Source organism: Thunnus thynnus, chromosome 1, assembly GCF_963924715.1.
Source record: "Thunnus thynnus chromosome 1, fThuThy2.1, whole genome shotgun sequence".
Taxonomy (NCBI): Eukaryota; Metazoa; Chordata; class Actinopteri; order Scombriformes; family Scombridae; genus Thunnus; species Thunnus thynnus.
Window position 1 is genome coordinate 1037369 of NC_089517.1, and position 19269 is coordinate 1056637.

A 19269-nucleotide genomic window follows, 5' to 3' on the forward strand; every position below is an offset into this window, starting at 1 on the left:
GCTGATTTCTGAGGTAAATGATCAGTTCACTTTCACTTCCTTTATCACCAATATCACTAACAACAAGAATGGAATGTTTCACCATTTCTAGCGGCCAGAAGTAAGAAGGTCAGAGGTCACAGCGTTCGCTCAGTTCTTCCATGTTGTGTCTGAAATGTCTGAACGTCGCTCTGATCACCTTCACAGGCTTCAGGTCGGTTTGATCTTCACACCTGGCTGATGAATTCCTCACATCAACAGAACATAATCTGCTCTGTTCCTCTGGTTTAGTGCCGAGAGGTCAAAGGTCACTGATGTCAGGGAGAGCTCTGATCAAAGTGAAAGCTCAGAGATCTAAACGGATCTAAACGTCTGTTCTTTGTGTTAAATTAGAGCCGGACATCAGACACACGCAGGTCGTTTTAGTGTTCGTCCTCCTGACCAATAATCAATACACACACGTACACGGACGACCCGCCCTCCCTCGCCTGGGTCCGGACCTTCCAATCCACCCAGCTGACTGACTCGTCTGCCGTCATCACATCAAACAGTTTCTCAGTTGAAGCAATCGATCCAGTGATCCAGTGAACCAGTGAACCAGTGATCCAGTGATCCAGAGCTGCGAGGACTCACGACTAGCCGAGACGGGACTAACGCCGTCGTCAAGCTGCGCACCGCAACCGAGGAGTAAAACTAGGCAGAGCTGATCAGATATCAGATACCAATCAAGATTCTGTTTCTGTGTCGTCTATTTCTCACCTCGGATGTCTTCTGACTCGGCTGCCATGTTGAGAACAGACGAGCCAAAGTACGTCGCCACGTCACCACGTCACCACGACACCACGTCACCACGACACCACGTCGCCACGTCGCCACGTCACCACGTCACCACGACACCACGTCACCACGTCACCACGACACCACGTCGCCACGTCACCACGTCACCACGTCACCACGTCGCCACCAGCCGCAGCGTTTAGTGTTGATCACTGACGTCTGTTAGAGACGTCGGACTGATGGAAACAGAGTCTAACAAGTTCACAGTTCTGTCAGTTATCAGGCAGATAAAGAAACGTTTCAGAAGCTTTATTTATTCTTCAAAAATGACTCGAAACAATTAGTCAGTTATCAAATTGCTGCTGTTTAATTTTTCGGTCGGTCAACTAATCAATTCGCAGCTGTAAAGTTTAGACTTGAGAATGTGAACTTGGGAAGATAAACTGTGGCGGACCTGCCTGACCTGTGACATCATCATCATCAGACCCCACTCTGACTGCAGAGACAGTACTGTATATTAAAATAAAACTACATTTCATTTGAATTCATCTATTTGTATTGATTAGTACTGAAATGTGTTGATACATTTATTAAATAAAGGAGCCCAAAGTCCACAGAGGCGACGCTTCACTTTAACTTCAAACTAGTGTGGCAGCAACAAATATCAGATTTCCTCTGTGAGACCAACATTTATCTCTGAGAGTAATTGTATCAAATATGTGAACAGACGTCATCTGGATAAACTGACCACATGCAGCTGATATCAGAAAACAGCTGGATGTGTGAAGACGGCGCCCGTTCATTCCTATAAAAAGTTCCTCAGTGGGACATGAAGCCAAAAAAAAAAGTCAGCCATGTTTCTGCGCTTTTTGGGCCCATAGAGCATGCTCAGTAGAGACTTTCGCTGGCCGAGCCGACTACTTCCTGTTGGCTCTGCGATCACTTGAATAGAGATAAAATAATTTAATCGTGTGGATCTTTTATTGAATTGTATCAAACTCTGATAAACATTTTTTACAGCTGCTTCTTTTCCAATGATTGTGTGTGTGCCGGTGTGCATCACGTGACCAACAGGAAGTTGTAATTACACGGTTTGACCACTATGTCATATTAGCTTCACAGGCCGGCGCTGTTCCTCGGGGGGGTCGGATAAAACAGACGCAGTAAGAACACTTCCTGTCATTTGGTCTGAACTGGATCGATGTGGACTGAACAGTAGTTCAGAACGCAGAATGAAAAGTGTGAAGGAGCAGATGTGGGAAACGTTAACTGTTCCAGATTGTGACATCTGTAAATATGAAGGCGATCAGCAGACTGATGTTCACCATCATTGATCCTGTTCATGACTGCGTCCTGACAGAAACTAAACAGTCCTCTGCCTCCAGAGCTTCAACACAGCTGTGTCTCTGGTTCCTTTCAGAAGACACACTGGCTCTATGAGCTGTGTGAAGACGACAGAGAGCGTTTTGGCTCCGAGGCTTCTGAGGAGGAAATGAAAGAGAGACGAGGCCTGAACGAAGGACTCAGACTGGAGTTAATATCCTGTCAGACATCAGTCAGGTATCAGCTTCCTCCATTCAACACACATCATAGAAGTCACCTGTAAAACAGGTGAGCAGAGAGCAGCAGAACGCCGGGGACGCACAGGATGCAGGAGCAGAGCGTGTGCGTCGCAATACAGCCACACAGCCCCGCTGGCTGCTGTGTCGCCTCATCTAGAGATTCGAGGTCTCACGTCACAGCAGAAGCGCCGCCTGTGTGGACGCTGCAGCGTGTCCAGAGGGAGACTGAGACACATCTGTCCTCAGCTGCTCCTGTAGTGACTCTGTTACCTGCATCAGAACTTCTGACCCAAACTACTACATCTCTGATCCTGCTGCGTCCATTTAAACCTTTTTTTTAAAAACTCTCCACCGCACTTTTTGTTGTTGGTTTCTGTGTGATATATTGTTTTGTATATTTTCTTTTTTTACTATTATTTTCTTAGAGTTGAATTGTTTCTTTCTGTCAGTAGCTTTATTTACACACCAGACACTGTAAATGCAGGTTGACTCCTCTGGACTGATGTTATATCACAAAATAAAATACACACTGAAAAACTGTCCATGAGTCCAACAGTGTTACACAACGATTAAACTACAGGATCCATCAGCAGCTCCGACAAGCAGCAACCTGCAGCTGCTGCTGCCTGCAGCTGATCACTCTGCTCACATAGTTCAAACGCCTCCGCGCGCGTGTGTGTGTGTGTGTATGTGCGTGCGTGCGTGTATGTGTATGTGTGTGTGTGTGTGTGCGTGTGTGTGTATGTGTGTATGTGCGTGTGTATGTGTGTATGTGCGTGTGTATGTGTGTATGTGCGTGTGTGTGTATGTGTGTGCGTGTGCGTGTGTGTGTGTGTGTGTGTCAGGTCAGTCAGTGTCCAGCAGAGCAGCACTTTAAATATCACTGATAAAACCAGTTCCAACTGGTCTCCAACCAGTTTAAACTCAGATTATCTAAAGGAAACATTTGACTGGACTCAGCCTCTTTCACACATAGTTCCCAGTAAATTACTGGGAAAACCTTTCAGGCACCATTAGTGATTTTCACTGTTCACACATGCAGCATTCAGCATTTCCATCTTGCACCTTTTCACACATACATGGCAACGCTGGAACAGACGGACGAGGGACAGTCCAGCAGATGGCGGTAATGCAACACTTATTGATGCCAACCGCCATAAAACTCAACAGAAGAAGAAGAAGAAGATGAAGAAGAAGATGATGAAGAAGATGAAGATGGGGGCGAGGCTGGATATAAGTGGTGAAGACGTTTCCTTTTTCAGGAACATGGCGGCAAGTTTTCAGACATTCTTGAAAGAAGAAGCTTGTTTGCAAACAAAAGAACTTGTATTTCTTATCAAATCATCCATGAAAGCGTCGGCATGGCAACCGTAAACAAACAGCAGCAACCTGCCTCTTTCTACACAAACTAACTGTAAATGTGAGATGTAAAACTTGAAGGTAATTAAAATGGAAGACCCCAAATTGAATCCAATTAACAACAACAACCAGTGCTGCCAAAGAGGACTGGGAGGACTGGGAAGAGGAGGAGGAGGAGGAGGGGGGGGGATTCTGAGCCAGTTTGTCCCCCTGCAGGCCTCACACTATGCAGACAATAACTCTCTGTCTGCACAAACACTTCTATAAATACATTTATATTTCTACCACAGAGCAGGTGTTTGGAAATCAAAGATCCCACATTAATAACATTTATCATGTGATTAACGCAGTCACATGATCGTCTGCAGGTCACAGTGTTGCATGCAGAAGCTCTACGGTTCTTCTTCTACTCTCAAGTCTGAAATCATTTCCTGCTGCAGTTAAACTCTTCCTCGTGCTTCTGTGATTCTCTGGAAGTTTAATATTTTACATTCCGTTCTGGTTTGTTAATGTTGTTTTTCGGTTCATTAAAGCAACAGAAACAGTCAACAGTTCAACAGAAAACCAGCAGACTGCTGCATTCCTGTCAGCTCACACACTTTACCACAGTTACCTGTCTGAAACACACCTCTTCCCTGAGATTCCAGGAATTCCAGGACCAGTAAATTATGCCCTTCAGGTCCCTGAACCCCAGCTTGAGAACCGCTCTATTAAAATGCAAATGTAATGTTTTTATTTATTCCTTTCTGTCATGGTCGCTGCACAGAGCAGAACCAGTGTGAACAAAACCTTCAAAGCTTCGGTTCAAGGCTTTTAAAGACCCTCTTAATGATAACAAGAACAGAAAATAATATTATCAATATTATATTACCAATATATAACATAACATTACCAATATAACAGACCAATATTATCACCAAAAAATAGAAAATGTCAGAAACTAAGAAAGTACAACACGTCAGACATTTCTAACACTGAATCTAAGACACAAAGGCTACAAATAAACACTCATCAAATCCATCTTTGGATCCTCCAACTTATACATTAAACCTTTTCCAGGACTTGCAGACATGCTGCAAACAGCATAAACATCAAGGCACAAATGAATCTGAACCTGATCATTTTTAGTTACCAGCAGAAATAAACCTGCAGATAAACAGCAGGAGGAGAAAGAGGCTGCAGGGCTGAACGAGCAAAGCTCTACTTACCCTTCGGTGGTCGGAGTACGACTCCCACTCAGCTCCTCGCCGTCAGACGGGAAGTAATCCAAACTGAAACACCACCGGTGACAACGAGCCAGTAGCAATCAGATAGAGCCAATAGAGCTCAGATAGAGTCAGTAGAGCTCAGATAGAGTCAGTAGAGCTCAGATAGAGTCAGTAGAGCTTAGATAGAGTCAGTAGAGCTCAGATAGTCAGTAGAGGTCAGATAGAGTCAGTAGAGCTCAGATAGAGTCAGTAGAGCTCAGATAGAGTCAGTAGAGCTCAGATAGAGTCAGTAGAGCTCAGATAGTCAGTAGAGCTCAGATAGAGTTAGTAGAGCTCAGATAGAGTCAGTAGAGCTCAGATAGAGTCAGTAGAGCTCAGATAGAGCTCAGATAGTCAGTAGAGCTCAGATAGAGTCAGTAGAGCTCAGATAGTCAGTAGAGCTCAGATAGAGCTCAGATAGAGTCAGTAGAGCTCGGATAGTCAGTAGAGCTCAGATAGAGTCAGTAGAGCTCAGATAGTCAGTAGAGCTCAGATAGAGTTAGTAGAGCTCAGATAGAGTCAGTAGAGCTCAGATAGAGTCAGTAGAGCTCAGATAGAGTCAGTAGAGCTCAGATAGAGCTCAGATAGAGCTCAGATAGAGCTCAGATAGAGTCAGTAGAGCTCAGATAGAGTCAGTAGAGCTCAGATAGAGTCAGTAGAGCTCAGATAGTCCGTAGAGCTCAGATAGAGTCAGTAGAGCTCAGATAGTCAGTAGAGCTCAGATAGAGTCAGTAGAGCTCAGATAGAGTCAGTAGAGCTCAGATAGTCAGTAGAGCTCAGATAGAGTCAGTAGAGCTCAGATAGAGCTCAGATAGAGCTCAGATAGAGTCAGTAGAGCTCAGATAGAGCTCAGATAGAGTCAGTAGAGCTCCAGCAGGGAGAGTTTAGTCAGAATGAACCAGTGTGTTCAGAGAGAAGCTCCTGCAGACTCAGACAGCTCCACCCCCACCTCGCTCGCTCTCCCTCTCTGTCTCTCTCTCTCTTGTTGAAGCATATGAGGCTCTATCAGGCTCTGAGTTCACCAAACAGCTGGTAACACACACACACGCTGTAGGAGTTGACAGCACATTCTTTGGACAGCAAATCAAATCTTTTTATAGTCCAGAAGAATATTCTGCGACTCCACAGTGAAAGCTGCATGATTCACTGTAGAGCTGAATCTTACAGCTGCACTAATCAATATTTTTATTACAGGAGTTTTTTTTGGCCCAAATCCCAGTCTGCATCCATTAATCCTTTAATATTGGGTATCTATTTCTATTCTAGTTCCTGGGAAAGTGGCGTGAGGTGATCAGCTGGAGAGATGATGTCTCACTCTGTTGGATTTGTCGGAACCACAAAAACACTCAGTCCACTTGTGATGGTACAGTGCTCTGAGTTAGGAGTGATTCTTCCCTCATAGAAGATCTTTGGCTGAGACACCGGCTGTTGAGCATTTTAACTACAAACAACAAAGTTTAATTTTGTCCTGCCATCAAGTTACAGTTAAAGTCAGAATCAACATTACTGACCTGCTGCTGTTTGTCAAAGTTAAAGTTGCTACCTGAATGTTTTTACCTGAATCCATGTGTAAGATGACATCATCTTTAAATGTCAACAGTGAATGATGAACGTAAACAGGGAGAACTGTTCCATCTCTGGACTCTACGGAGCTTTTTAGCCTCTTTTAGCCGCTAGTTTCAGGTTTTATTTTGTTCAGTCTGTCTCACAACAGCCGCTCACATATTTCATGAAACCAAACACGCAGTTGTTTTCAGTGTCGCTTTACCCTCATGCAGACATTTAGTAAATAAGGACAAACACAATTTAACTGTTTAATGCCTAAAAAAGGCCACAAATCCTCAGTAAATATCCTCAGCTGTACTCAGACCAAAACAACTGCACAGAGACCCTTCAGAGGAAGCGGTCTCAGCTCGTTTGTGGTGGGAACGTGATGCGACCTCCATCCGACCGACTACGAGGCTGCAAGTTTGTAAAATCAACAGCAGTGACCAATGAGAGGAGAGAACCTTCTCACCTGGCTGTTAGTTTAACAACTCATCCACTGATTCAGACCAGAACAAACGAACAACAGATTTGAAAATGGCCCTAAAAATCCAAAACGTTAGCCTCATGGTGGCGCTGGAGGAAAAGTCAGAGGACGACTAAGTTCAGGAGGATTCATCCTCTGAAGAACATGAACGTCTGTAGAGATATTTCAGTCTGGACCAAAGGTTGTTTCCATCTCTGCAGTCACACGGCGACACGGCTAAAAACCACTAGAGAGGCTGTTATTAACACTGCTGAAGTATGGATAATAAAATAGGGTTTAATATACTGAAAATCTTCAGGATTATAATCTTAAGGACACTTGGGGAAAGTAAAAATTAACATCTGGAGAAAATGGTGAATGTGGAAAGAAGAGTGATTATTTTCAGATCCGTGCTGAGCTATTTTAGACACTTGCCAGCGAGGCTGAAAAAGCTTTTAAAGGACCCCTGGGTGAAGAAGTCCACCCACCGCGTAGAAGGAGCACAGAAACTTCACCTTCCACGGAAAAGAAAGAAAAACATTCAGACTGCAGCGAGGTGTTTTTCTTTCATCAGACGCAGCTGTGAGGGATGTGGCGGTAAATCCCGTCTGCTGTGTGCGGTGAAGAGTCTGAAACGCTTCAAGACTCGTCAACATGTCGGACAAATATTCTGCTGAGTCCTGATCTCATTAACACGGTCAGGATCAATGTGCCTTCAGACGATAAATAACCTTTATAACATCAACACACAGCCGCACATTTTATTAACAGTCCCTCAGATTCATTTCAACATGTTTTTATGAAGACAGTCTGACATTATCCAGTTTATTTATGACAGAACATAACGTCTAACTGCACTGCTTTGTCCAACACACCAGCAGCACTCAGACGAACAGGACAGACAACAGGCATGAAGAGGGTCGACTGCAGACCTCCTGCATAGGGACCTCCTGCATGGGGACCTCCGGTCTGCGAACAGAGTCTCCAGACGTGAGGTGCATCACTTCTCTGAGCCGTTTTATTTCACCACATCTGCAAACGGTCACATTTCTCTGCTCGAGAGACTGATCGTAATGTTTTTTCAGTATTTGTTCTTGTTGTGTGTTTGGTGTGAAATACAACCTGGATGCTGTGACATAAAGTTCAGGTTAGCTCAACGAGGGCTGCAACTAACCATTATTTTCATTGACAATCTGATGATTATGTTCTCTATTAATCAATTAGTTGTTTGGTCCATAAAATGTCAGAAAATGATGAAAAACGTGGATCAGATGATGTCCACAAATGTCTTGTTTTGTCCACAACTCAAAGATCTTCAGTTTACTGTCACAGAGACTAAAGACACCAGAAAATAGTCACACTGAAGAAGCTGCAGTCAGAGAATTTGGACATTTTCAACTCTGAACTATTAATCAATTATCAAAATAGTTGCTCATTAATTTAATAGTGAGCAGATTCACTTTGCTGTTGGTATTAAGTTGGATCCTTCTGTTTATTTCCACATTCATACAGGGGAAGTCAGTCAGACATGTTGCTCCTGTTCTGTGGGTTGTTGTTGTATCTGCTAATGCTAAGTGGCAGGTGGCCCTCCTAGCATCAGTGACCTTTGACCTCAGAGGGTCTTTAGTGGTCACACAGGGACTGTGGGGTGTCTGTGGGGAGAAGACACGAGGGCGAATCAGAATGAATGAATAGTAAGAAGCGTCGCACAGGGAGTTCAGTAATGAGTGTGTGTGTGTGTGTGTGTGTGTGTGTGTGTGTGTGTGTGGGACACAGCTGTGCTCCACTACACTCGCTCAGAGTAAACACTCAGACCAGATACATCATCAGCTTTGAGGGAAATTCACTGAGTCTTCAGACAACTGAGGAGTTGGAACCGAGTGAAATTTCTTCCAGTACGAGAACAGACGAGGTGTAATAAATCCAAGATAGAAGATCCTAAAACCCACGACTGTATGAACACTCATTCATCTAAACTGAGCGATATAAGTCCATGTTTTAGTCTTTGCACATGACTACAGAGCAGGTTTCCAGGGTTCAGCACAGCAGCAGCATGTTTCCAGCTGCAGGTCCTCAACAACTCGCAGCCCAATAACCAAACACATGATGTGGATGCCTGAAACCTAACAAACCTATTAAACATGTTTCCTTCCTCAGAAAGCATTTGCAGACATATTTTTTAAATATTTTAAAACCTGCATTGTTTACATTCATATTAACCTGCGACAGTATTCTTGCTTCTTGGTGAATTACCACCAGCTGTCCATCAGTGAAGTATCATTGCCAAGACTGTGAAACGTTATAGAATTAGCACTACTAGCAGAGAAAACCTAAAACGACCTGTTTCAGACAGAGGCTGAACTGAGGGGCTGCATAAAGGACCAGTAGAAGATAAATAAGGAGTTTTTAACTGGAAATCATGCAAAGATATTCCAGTAGAGCCCCAGAATATAAATATAGAGCTGGAAATATGCAGTATGTGTGTCTTTAAACACTCAGTGGATGCACTGATCTGATACTCGGATCAGTATCGGCCTGACTCCACTAACAGTTTCTTCATCATGGTCACTGTAAACTTCACTGTCTCTGCTTTAAGTTAAATGTATTCAGTCAGAGTGTGATGGTGCTTAATATTGTCTCTCCATCTCAATGGGCTCCATGCAGTCAGGTAGCGTCACACAGATCTTACATTTGGGGAAAAGAGAGCAATGAATCGATATCAGTATTGGTCAGTACGCTGAGTTTAGTTGTCAGAATCAATATTGAGGGAACAAGTTGGGTTGGTGCATCTCTAGCACACACAGTAGAGACCATCAAGTGTTAGAGAACAGAGACTCAGAGAGAACCGTGGTACAAATGTTAAGTTATTGATTCTTACCTTTATCTGATGATTGTCCTCCAGTCTGCGTCTGATTTACTGACATTAAACCGACCTGCAAACAACCACAGAGGCAGAAACTCCTTAATGCCACTATGTAAAGAGTAAAGATCATCTACTAAACATAGCACAAAAAGTAAGGAAGTTTGTGTTTGGTAGATTATTTCTTTGTTGTAACGATGCTTCTTGGCAATAAATCTTATACCATTGGAAAGTGACCAACATAAGCTGTTTGGTATTGGCAGAGAAGATTTGGCAAATTTTTCATGGGCGCAACCCACATACTCAGCTCTGCTGCTCATCCTTCAAATGCATGTTCTTTTCAAATGTGGCTCCATTTAAAAGGGAAATAAACAGGCTTTCCAACAGTATAAGATTTATTGCCAAGAAGCATTGTTACAACAAAGAAATAATCTATCAAACACAAATTTCCTCACTTTTTGTGCCAAGTTTATAATACTTGTCTTCATATTGTATCTAATTCAATGATTTTTTTTATCACAGTGAGGATCTTAAAGTCATATAAATATAAAACACTACAGGATGAAAAGGTGACTTATGTCATAGAAATTATTTTTGCATTTTATCTTTCAGACTTTTAGACTAAACTAATTTGATAACTTCATTACGGTCACGTCATGAGGAAATGATTACAGGAAAAATAGACTACAAAAGCTATGAAGTGTATTTAGATTCCTGATTTATTACAGTAATCTCATTCTACCCCGGAGCTACAGTATCTGACTTGGCAGAGGATTACGTTCATTCATACTGTGTGTACCAGCTCTTTACGCAGGTCCAGACAGAAAGCCACCATGTTGGCAGGAAAGTAAGCGCTGATCACTGGCTCTGTGCTTCATGTCACCGTGGGCTTTGTGTTGTACTGTAGCAGGAATGTGTGGATTCAGCCAAACGGAGCATGAATGTAGAAATGTAATAAACATTAACTCTGGTGAGGAGGAAGAGGTGAAGCTCCTCCAACACGCCCTGCAGCTCCGAGGGTTCAGGCCAACGCTGGCAGAACTTATGATTAATGACTTCTGGCTGCAGAGTTTGACTTTTTGTTTAATACATTACGAAGCTAAACACAATGACACACTGTTAACAAGCCCAGAAAACCTGCACTACAAAGGCCTCAAGTGTTTTATTATCTATTGCAGATGTGAGTAGTTCTGGTACAGAGGGATCTTTCAGGCAGAGTGCCATCCAGTCAGGAATGTAAACAGCTCACAATCAGAGGCACAAAAAGGATAAAGAGATCATTTACACTATAAGCTAATCAATACTGTAGTGGTGAGGAGACAGTCAGAGATCAGTCTGACATTAAATGTTCAGTACACCAACTAGAGCTGCTCAATTATGGCAAAAATCATAAATTATTTTATTCAATACTGATATCACGATTATTTAACACAATTACTCACTGACTCACAGAACAGAAACGCTTCCATTTATTAAATCTATGAATCCAAACAGACTCTGAGTGACGCTCATCTCACAGAGACCCACCGTGTTTTTATAAGCTCCCAGTCTATACAAAACATTCAGGAATGAAGAAGAAATATCACACAAATAATTATGACAATGCAACAAGAAAAACAGTCAGCTCACCTTGTCTGATTCACAGCAGACATTTTGCCAGAAGCACAGGTGGAATTAATAACATTGAAGGAGAATAATTAAAGCACATCACGTCCTGCACGCTGACTCCAAGCCACAAAATGTTGACCTGAGGAAGATCTGAGTGGGATTGAAACGTTGTCCTGATTACAGTTTGTGGCTTGGAGTCAGTAACATGGCTTACAGGAACACTTAATAGAACGAAGCCATCATTAGCGTTATTATTACTGTGAAAAGGGTCCACTGGGAGACTGAAGCAGTCCAATGTGTGTGAGAAACAACAGTTCAATTCCCTACAAACAGAGTCAGTTCCAGCGCTAGTGCTAGCTCCCGGAATGCTGCTAGCTAGCGTTAGCTCCCAGACTGCTGCTAGCTAGCATTAGCTCCAAGAATGCTGCTAGCTAGCATTAGCTCCAAGAATGCTGCTAGCTAGCATTAGCTCACAGAATGCTGCTAGCTAGCGTTAGCTCACAGAATGCTGATAGCAAACGTTAACTCCCAGACTGCTTCTAGCTAGCATTAGCTCCCAGACTGCTTCTAGCTAGCGTTAGTGCCCAGACTGCTGCTAGCTAGCGTTAGTGCCCAGACTGCTGCTAGCTAGCGTTAGCTCCCAGACTGCTGCTAGCTAGTGTTAGCTCCCAGACTGCTTCTAGCTAGCGTTAGCCCCCAGACTGCTACTAGCTAGCGTTAGCTCCCAGACTGCTGTTCATGGATGTATTATAAGAGCTGGATACCAGACTAAAAATGGCGCCCTTTCAGTCCTATAGGAACTGCTCGCCTGGCGCATACGCCAAAAAAAGTTTCTAGCTTCCGGGTTTGCTTCTGCATTGTGCGGCCCACTGAATATGCGCAGTAGTGTTTTCCCCGCTGGACCCCCCCACGAGCTCCCACTCGGCCCATAGACTTTACATTGTGATGATGTCACAGATTTTTAAAATCACTTTTCTCGGCTGGAGGAAAGTTTTAAAAAAATAAAACCTCCATGGACCAAAAGGGGTCCATGGAGGACGGCGATCGCTACAATACCAGCGATCGCCACAATACCAGCAAACCATAGTGCAGTGATGTCTGTAGGTTAATACATGCAGGATAAGCTTCACATGTTGGCTTAATGCTCTCATGTGCTGCAGCTTGCATGACTCAGCAAACTTCACATTACTTTAAACAGGCAGCCATTAGTGTCCATTGAGTCCAATACATTATAAAAATCAACCTGTGAAGATGTAAAAACTTGCTGCTGATGGTTAGAAAATCAAAAAACAGTGAACATCATGTCTGCTTTTATTTTTTTCAAAGTAATCTGACTTTTCTGGGGAGTTTTTTTGAGGACAGGATGTTTCTGTACAGACTGTAAAGCTTGAGGCTAATTAGTGATTTGTGATATTGGGCTATATGAATAAAAATTGACCTGACTTGACCACATGCTTTTGTTATTTTCTGACAACTGACTAATCATTTGATGGTTCCAACTTCTCAAATGTGACTATTTGATGCCTTTTTCTTTCATATATGACAATAAACTGAATATTTTGGGGTTTTGGGCAAATAAAACTACACTTAAATGTGTTAACTTATGTTTTTGGAAATGGTGATGAGCATTTTTCACTTTTATCTGACATTTTATAGATAAAATGATTAATAAACAAAATGATGGGCAGATTAAGAAGCACCAAAGTTTTGTGTCTGAACCACATTTCATGACAATGAAAGTTGTTAAGATCTTTCAGTCTGGACCAACCTGTTGGACCGACACACTAACAGACATTAAAGTGCCTGTTAGCGACAGGTATGAAGGTATGATTTGGTACACAGTAAAGTAACATACATGTCATTGGTAATAAAAGCCCAACCAGAAACCTTGAACACTTTACTGTTTAGTCTCAAGCTCAGCGCTCTCTCTTTCTCTTTCCTTCCCCGTCTGTATTAAAATGGCTCCCTGCCGTCTCTTCTCGCTGCGCCTGCTCTGTTGATGTGAACTGGTCATTTAAAAACAGCACCGGTCTGCTTCTGAACCCTTGAAGGGGTCTCTGTGGAGTCTGCCTTGAGTCCAAACCTTTGAGGTGTCCGCCAGGCTTCCCTGGAGGCTCCCTAAACCCCGACACTCCAACCTGTCTGCAGCTTCAATGGCTCCGACCAGCCTCCTTTCATCGCACTGCTGAATATGTACAAGTTTGGACCAGAGCAGCTGCCATCCAATCCCAGTTAACTTTCATTTATACAAGCAACTAAATATAACAAGTTTCAACATTTTACACCTCCCAACTCGTCAATATTTTACATTATGGGTTGTCTTAATAGGGGAAGCCCATTTTATTAATGCTTAATATATATTATTAATGTGTAGATTCTTTTTAGATTAACTGATTAATCATTCAGCCTACAAACAGACAAAAAGAACTGAAAAATATCAACACCATCTAGTTCTCAGAGTTCAAGGTGACGTATTAAAAAGGCTTCAACTATTATTTAATTAAGTTTCTTGATTCATTGATATCTAATTGTTTCTAACTAACCGTTACAAATACAAACATACTCACTATAATTAATAATTATAAAGCAGAACATTCTCCAGTTTGAGAAGCTGGAACCTTCAGAAGTTTGGTATTTTTCATTGTTAAATGACTTAAACAATTAACCAACTATTAAAATAGTAGCCAATTAATTTTCTTTCAATCAGCTGATCAGTGCTTCATCTTTGCAGCTTTGGTATTATAACAGATTATTTTCATCCTCCATCTGTTTGTCTATAAAATGTTTCCCAGAGTCAAAGGTGACGTCTTCAAAACCCGAAGATACCGATTCAAGTGAAAATTCATCACAACTATTTTGATTATCTATTAATTATTAATCAATCAAGTTATTTTTCAAGCAAAAAAAAAAAAGACCCCTGGTTCCAGCTTCTCCACTGTGAGGATTTACTGGTCTAACGTGACAGTAAACTCAGTATGTTTGGATTTTGGACTGTTGTCATCTTGAGATTTGGGCTTTTTCAACTATTTTCTCACAGATTATCTCTGAATCTTTAAACCTTCATCTGTATTTGTCACTGTATAAAATGAACCAATGTTTTCAAGATGACGTGATGTAAATCTTTTAATTGAGCCGTGTGTTTGTTTTCATGCTCTGTGATGTAACAGCTTTGTATTTGATATGAGTAAACAACAGTAAGTGAAATCTTGTGATGCAGTTTGACGACACTGAGCAGCATGTAGTCACATGTAGAGTCTCAGCCTCCCACTGACTGGAAGGAAAGTGGTGATTATCCAGCACAGCCTACCTTGGTGGGCCAGTTTGGTTCTTGCTCTGTATAATTACTGGTGCTGAGGGGGACTGAGGCATCGACAGGTTGACAACACATCTATAAAACACATCTCTGCTCTCTCTGCTCTGATGGAAAATTACTGCTGTGTGTTCAGACTGACAGGCAGGCAGGCAGAGCGACAGCACAGCTCATCAGAGAAGAATGTGAGCAGGTTTTCCACCTCGCGGAACAATTTGCAGGCAACCAATGAGGAGCGGGGCCAGGCCTGGAGCTAAGCCCTCAGAGAATAGCTTCATTCTTGGCCGGCCGGTCCGGGGCCGGCAGTTCAGCTTCCAAAGAAAGACAAGGACCTCCCAACTGGGCACCCACAGTCCCCTGACGCTGGAGGATTCATTACCAATAAATGCTTATAAAACGGTAATGATCACTGTAAGGCACAACACAATTCAATCACCATCTAAAGCAAATACAAACAGGGAACGGTGCATCTCTGCATGCCCCTCAAACAAAACTTTATTCATTCTGATATATTCCCATATAGAGTAAGATATACTTAATGTGTTTGACTCAAAGGTTCCCTGTGGAGTTTCTGACCTCTAGTAGCTTTGAGTTGACATATGTATGGTGACAGTAACAGTCCTGTTAATGGTCTCACTTTGTTCCACTGATCTACAGGTGGCCGTAACGTACCAGGAAATGCAGAAATGCATCAACAAAGGCTGAGATGAAGAAGAATGCGAGTTATTTAACATGGATATAAACAGAGCAGGATTCAAACGTGTTTTATGAGGAAGAAAATGTTTGTTAGACGTCGAGGATACACACAATGTAAACATGACTTGTTTGTTTAGGACGCCTTTAATGGCAGTATATCAGTTTTGTTGTTTTGTCAGCTGTTCATAATTGAGAATTCAGGTTTGTGCTTCTGCTGCTGCATCATATTTAAGCAAGTGAGAAAAGAGATCAGGTGTGTTTAACATGAACGGTCAACACGTTAAAAAGGAGCTGAAAGCTGTATGCCAGGAATGAGCAGGACATCGACTCACTGATCCACCTCACCAGGATCTACAGCAACGACATCGGAAGGTCATTCGGACTAGATAAGTGTGGTCGGATGGTAATATCATTTACATCACTCAGCACGAGGGGGACATGTTGAGGGGACGTGTTGAGGGGACGTGTTGAGGGGACGTGTTGAGGGGACATGTTATGGGGACATGTTATGGGGACATGTTGAGGGGACATGTTGAGGGGACGTGTTGTGGGGACGTGTTATGGGGAAATGTTGAGGGGACATGTTATGGGGACATGTTGAGGGGACGTGTTGTGGGGACGTGTTGTGGGGACATGTTATGGGGACATGTTGAGGGGACGTGTTGTGGGGACATGTTGAGGGGACGTGTTGTGGGGACATGTTGAGGGGACGTGTTGTGGGGACGTGTTGTGGGGACGTGTTGTGGGGACATGTTATGGGGACATGTTGAGGGGACGTGTTGTGGGGACGTGTTGTGGGGACATGTTATGGGGAAATGTTGAGGGGACATGTTATGGGGACATGTTGAGGGGACGTGTTGTGGGGACGTGTTGTGGGGACATGTTATGGGGACATGTTGAGGGGACGTGTTGTGGGGACATGTTGAGGGGACATGTTGAGGGGACGTGTTGTGGGGACATGTTGAGGGGACGTGTTGTGGGGACATGTTGAGGGGACGTGTTGTGGGGACATGTTGAGGGGACGTGTTGTGGGGACATGTTGAGGGGACGTGTTATGGGGACGTGTTGAGGGGACATGTTATGGGGACGTGTTATGGGGACGTGTTGAGGGGACGTGTTGAGGGGACGTGTTGAGGGGACGTGTTGTGGGGACGTGTTGTGGGGACGTGTTGAGGGGACGTGTTGAGGGGACGTGTTGAGGGGACGTGTTATGGGGACATGTTGAGGGGACATGTTGAGGGGACGTGTTGAGGGGACGTGTTATGGGGACATGTTGAGGGGACATGTTGTGGGGACGTGTTGAGGGGACATGTTGAGGGGACATGTTGAGGGGACATGTTGTGGGGACATGTTGAGGGGACATGTTGAGGGGACATGTTGTGGGGACATGTTGTGGGGACATGTTGAGGGGACGTGTTGTGGGGACATGTTGAGGGGACGTGTTGTGGGGACATGTTGAGGGGACGTGTTGTGGGGACGTGTTGTGGGGACGTGTTGTGGGGACATGTTATGGGGACATGTTGAGGGGACATGTTGAGGGGACGTGTTGTGGGGACGTGTTGTGGGGACATGTTATGGGGAAATGTTGAGGGGACATGTTATGGGGACATGTTGAGGGGACGTGTTGTGGGGACGTGTTGTGGGGACATGTTATGGGGACATGTTGAGGGGACGTGTTGTGGGGACATGTTGAGGGGACGTGTTGTGGGGACGTGTTGAGGGGACATGTTATGGGGACATGTTGAGGGGACGTGTTATGGGGACGTGTTGAGGGGACATGTTATGGGGACGTGTTATGGGGACGTGTTGAGGGGACGTGTTGAGGGGACGTGTTGAGGGGACGTGTTGTGGGGACATGTTGAGGGGACATGTTGAGGGGACGTGTTGAGGGGACGTGTTATGGGGACATGTTGAGGGGACATGTTGAGGGGACATGTTGAGGGGACATGTTGAGGGGACATGTTGTGGGGACATGTTGTGGGGACATGTTGTGGGGACATGCTGCATTCTAGTCAGAGTGGATCTGAGTATAAACAGGCCTGTATGTCCATCAGTGTGGGAGCTGCAGCTCTGAGCGGGTGTGTCCTCCTCATTATACACCCTGTTTCCTCAGTCTGCTGTTTATGGCTGTCTGACAAAACTAACAATTAGCCTTCTGATTTACACCCACCAGGCCAGGTGAGGCTGCCGGCTACACAAACAATTACATCCATTTAGCCGCTGAGTAGAAATAAAGAGACAGAACCAAAGTGACCCGGCTGACCCTCAGCACATAAACATCTCACTTCTTACCATGTTAGCTGAGGGTCTTTGCTCCTCTGCTCTGAGACGCTGAATCAAGTCCAGGCCTGCAGCTCAAACACCGCGTCAGAATCACCGTCCTGCAGGAGGAAACAAACGCTGAGCCTTTAGGGAGACGTAATGACAGCAAACTGCTGCTCTCTGTTCTACAGAGTCACAAGAAATGAAAAGTTACACACAAACACTGCGTCATATTAATTAGAAAATGTCACAACAACGGAATAATTACATGTTCTAAATGGGACTGTGGCGTAAACTGAATGTTTTAAATCAAGCTACAGCGCCGCCCACACTGAGAAAGAGCAGAGAAGAAGCGAGACGGCAACTATGAATGACTGACTTTATTTATGTTATTTATCTAATTTATGTGCAGTTGTTTCATTTCAGCTCAGTGTGAGTCTCTGCTGTCTTTTGATGTTATTTATTGTGGCGCTGCTCTGCTCTGCTCTGTGTGGCTGAGTCCTCCACACAGGAGAGACAGTGAACCAGGTGAAGCACTCGAGCTTAAACCAACAAAGAAAAAGATGCTGCTCTCTACTGCTGGAGACACAGCGGAGCAGTCTTCCTCCCCTCAAGCCGGAGACTGTAAGATGATCTCACATTAATTAATTCATTAATTAATGCAGTTAAAGACCATTTATCTTATCTGCCAGTTATGTTTCATATTGTATTTCAGTGAACTAAGAACACCAGTGAATGGTTTGGCACACAGTCTACTGGAGCAAGAGACTGAAAATAGTGCCGCCTTCTCTTTTATAAACAGACGTGTGCAGGCCGAGTCGTGTCCAAGTGTTGCAAGAGAGGAAGTAAAAACTATACCATCACCTTAAAATGAAATGTCTTATAAATAAAACATACTCAAGGTCTGAAAGATGCATTTCTGACATGGAAGCCAGATGACACCTGAAAAGTCTGCAAGACCACTGAGAACAGTGTGAATGCGCCAACAGCTTCAGAGACTGTAGCACTTTGGTACGGCTGTAACTCAAACCCGGTATTAACAGGCCCACGGATCAATTATTCTCATTCCAGGAGAGAGAGAGAGATCTGAGCATGTCTGATGTGCGGAAGCATGATCATTTCAAACATCATGTACAGGTGTAAATAATTGTTTATTTATTTTACATTTCACAAATCTTGTCTTTTTGAAAAATGAGAAACTGTGTGCAGCATATACCGAGGTGATGCACTATCCCCGCTGCTGCTCTGCATAGGCCTGAACCCCCTCAGCCAGATCATCTCAAAGAGTGGCTATGATTACCGGTTCCAATGCGGAACAAGCATCAGTCACCTCCTCTACATGGATGACATCAAGCTGTATGCCAGGAATGAGCGGGACATCGACTCACTGATCCACCTCACCAGGATCTACAGCAACGACATGGGGAGGTCATTCGGACTAGATAAGTGTGGTCGGATGGTATCAAAGAGAGGGAAGGTGATCAGGACCGAGGGGGTTGAGCTACCAGAAGGCAGCATTGCAGATGTTCAGGACAGCTACAAATACCTTGGGATCCCGCAGGCAAATGGGAACCTTGAGGAGGCCGCAAGGAAGTCAG

The 19269-nt window shown here is 43.9% G+C and overlaps 1 protein-coding gene across 3 annotated transcripts in view; it reads right to left on the reverse strand.

The window, feature by feature from the left end:
• Positions 1-19269, reverse strand: part of plekhg4 (pleckstrin homology domain containing, family G (with RhoGef domain) member 4) — an 87307-nt gene that overhangs the window by 61894 nt on the left and 6144 nt on the right. For all 3 annotated transcript variants that reach the window (XM_067575797.1, XM_067574243.1, XM_067576556.1), the window contains exon 2: positions 17702-17790. In XM_067575797.1, the coding sequence (XP_067431898.1) occupies positions 17702-17704 (3 nt within the window). In that variant the 5' untranslated portion in view covers positions 17705-17790. The remainder of the gene's footprint in view (positions 1-17701; positions 17791-19269) is intronic.